Source organism: Mus pahari, unplaced genomic scaffold (genome assembly GCF_900095145.1).
Source record: "Mus pahari unplaced genomic scaffold, PAHARI_EIJ_v1.1 scaffold_10993_1, whole genome shotgun sequence".
NCBI classification, from domain to species: Eukaryota; Metazoa; Chordata; class Mammalia; order Rodentia; family Muridae; genus Mus; species Mus pahari.
Genome location: NW_018392697.1, coordinates 9,948 through 13,149, shown reverse-complemented (window position 1 = coordinate 13,149; position 3,202 = coordinate 9,948). Strand labels below are relative to the sequence as shown.

General features: G+C 40.1%; 1 protein-coding gene across 1 annotated transcript in view; it reads right to left on the bottom strand.

The window, feature by feature from the left end:
* Positions 1 to 2,343: 2,343 nt before the first annotated feature.
* The window catches only part of LOC110315141 (palmitoyl-protein thioesterase 1-like), a gene marked incomplete at its 3' end in the record, with an annotated part of 9,815 nt that continues 8,956 nt past the window's right edge, over positions 2,344 to 3,202 (bottom strand). The window contains exon 3 of the mRNA XM_021189272.1: positions 2,344 to 2,459. Coding sequence (XP_021044931.1) covers positions 2,344 to 2,459 — 116 coding nt within the window. The remainder of the gene's footprint in view (positions 2,460 to 3,202) is intronic.

Below are 3,202 nucleotides of genomic sequence, written 5' to 3'. Positions count from 1 at the left end.
TGCTCCCTGACACCCATAGCACATACAAACACTCATACAATGTTCATGTACTACGAATCACATGGTTGAAACTTTCTTACTTCCATGAAATCCTGTCAATTAATTTGGAGAGAGAGAGATAACCACCTGATGATTTTCTGTTCCACAGAGCTTTACAATCCCAAGAAACTTCCTACTTCCTCATTAGCGATGGATAATTTGTTACACTAAGTACAATGAGATCTGACAANGGCAGTTGACTAGTGCACACATCAAACTACCAATGTTTTTCTTTAAATGATTGGGCACTGGGTATGAACACTCATTTTTATAATCCTATTGTGTGCCAGGGAAGTGTTAGCGATGCCCCCAAACAAACAAACAAACAAACAAAGAAACAAACAAACCAGACAGGAGCCAATCTGATGCTACTCACAGCAGGGTCTTTATTCTATTCGAGCAAGCTGGGGCCCTCCAAATGGATCGCAGTCATGCAGGATGTTTTTGCTAGTGGAGGAGCCCCAAATATCTATTAGGAGAAAGCTTCATAGTAAGCAGCAAGCAGTGAATGTATGATTAGCATATAGCTAGCATCCAATTGGAAAGCTGCCTTGGCCTTTAACATAATTGGCTGTTCCTTGGAGTCATACCATAAACTTAAATTTTGCTCCTCTCTCTATTGTTGGTCATTAGGCAAGGGGTAAGCTTGTAATCTGGGGTGCAGGTGTGTTGGAGGAATAATCAGGAGACACTGGTCTTGTTGAGGATTAGCCTAGAGACTGGAACTAGGATCAGGTTTTATTGGGGGGCAACTTGGAAACTAATGCCGGTACTAGCTTATTAGTTTACCTGAGTTCAAACTTAGGTCAGGTTTTCTAAAATGGAGCCTGAACTTAAAAGATTTGGTATTTCAGTACACATGGAAGGCTAAGGCAAGAGTGTTGCTAAATTCTAAGGCCAGACTGGGATACAAAGTAAGATTCAATTAGAAACAGAAAGTCAAAATATCATTTTGATGCAGGTTAGAAAGCTAAACAATCCAGATAAGAAAGTGAAAGTTGGGCCTGGAGAGAAGCTCAGCAGTTGAGAGCTTAGGCTCTTAAGTAGTTAAGTTCCACAGGTCTTCAGTTTCATTCCCAGAATGGACTTGGAAGCCCACAGCTGTCTGTAAATTCAGTCCCAGAGAATCAGCCATTCACTTAGACATGCGTCAGATACAACACCTATATTCATAAAGTAATAAAAACAATTTTTATAATCAGAACTTATTTAAATATTTTTCTAGCAGAATCTGAGATCATATTTCTTTTTGCAGTACTTGTATATCTCTGAACCACTGACCTGGAAAAATGCTGCCTATCAGCTCTGATGATCAGATGAGAATGTTATCAATTGTCACTTCACAGATTAAGCTATTTTTAATACACCATAGGTACAGAAACCATACAATTACAAGATGTCCCTCCCTTAAGGCTAAATACAACTCCTATTTCATAAAAAAATGAAGAGAAGAGGGGCTATTGCTAAGTCAGTGAAGGGTTTGTCATGCAGCCTTAGAAACTGAGCCAGGATTACATGCTCCATTGTAAAAATAATAATTAAACATTCAGGCACAGCCACAATCTGATAACACCCACAATCTGGAGAGACAGAGACAGGAGGGGCTCTTGGTCCATCAGTCAGACAATCCAGCTCAATAGTCCAGGTTCAAGGAGAGACATAATTTATCATCTTCATCATACTGTCCAGCAAGCACAGTAAGTAAATAAATACAGGTTAAAAATTTTAAAGTAAAATAGAAGCCTGGATAGATGGCTTGGTGGTTAGGAGCGTTGTCTACACTTGCAGAGGATCCAAGTTCAGTGACTAGCATCCATAATGGATGGATAACTAACAATCAAATGTACTCTGTCTTGAGGTGATCTGATGCTTTCCTCTGGCCTCTCTAAGCACTACACTTTTATGTGCACATACCTACTCCCCAACCCATACAAACACACACATAATAAATAAAAAGATATTCTATAATGTAAAGTCAAAGCAATTGAAGACAACACCCAACATTGACCTCTGACTTCCACTTATGCTAACACATGTATACAGAGTGAGGAGAGAGAGAGAGAGAGAGAGAGAGAGAGAGAGAGAGAGAGAGAGAGAGAGAGAGAGAGAGAGAGAGAGAGAGAGATGCTCATATATACACACAAGTATAGAAATAATATAATTTAAGTTTCACAAAGCTTGCAGGAACATCTTAAAGGTAACTTCTTTGAATTGATAAGGAAGGATCTCTAAATAATAACAGTCAAATGTATGTAAAGAGAAGCAGTGATTCCATGTGTTACCATGTCATAGAAAGACAATTACCGGAGCTCGTATCCCTTGAAGTATGCATCAATGGTGTAAACATGCTCCACTGTAGGATCCTGAGCAAGTCTCTCACACAGTTGTGAACAACTATCCAGGACATGGCTCTTCACAGTCTAAAAAAAAAGTAGCAGTGAGAAATGAAAGGACGGGACTCTTAGTAATCAGATCTTCACTTAGTGGAAACTAACTAAAGTTCTATTTGGGGGTTGAAATGAAAATGTTCTCCATTGGCCCAGGTATTTTACATGTGGTCCCTAGTTGGTGGTGATTTCTTGGGATGTTATGGAGAGGTTTAGTCTTGCTAGAAGACATATATCGCTGGGGTCGGATTGAAGGGATCACGGGCTTGCTTCTCTTCCATTTTGCTCTCCTGTTTCATGCTTACAGTTGAAGCCTTGCTCTCTCACCTTCTGCCTTGCCTTTCTGCCATGATGAGCTCTTATTCCTTTGGAACCAGAAGCCCATATAAATTCTACATAAGTTGCCTTCCATTATGGTATTTTTATCACAGTAACAGAAATGTAACTCATACAGGCTGAGACCATCATATGTCCACTAGGTTAATGAGCATGATGGCACATGGCTGCAATCCCATCTCTCAGGAGGCTTGGGCAGGAAGATCAAGTTCCCAACTGGTCTGAGCTATAGAACAAAATCCTGTATCCCAAAAGAAAATGAAACAAACCTAGTGGGGATCTGTTTTGCAAGGTGGAGCTTTCTTTTTTTATTATTATTATTATTTTCTTTATTTACATTTCAAATGCTATCCCGAAATTTTCCCATACCCCTCCCCCCACCTCTGTTCCCCTACCCACCCACTCCCACTACTTGGCCCAGGCCTTGCCTTGTGCTAGGT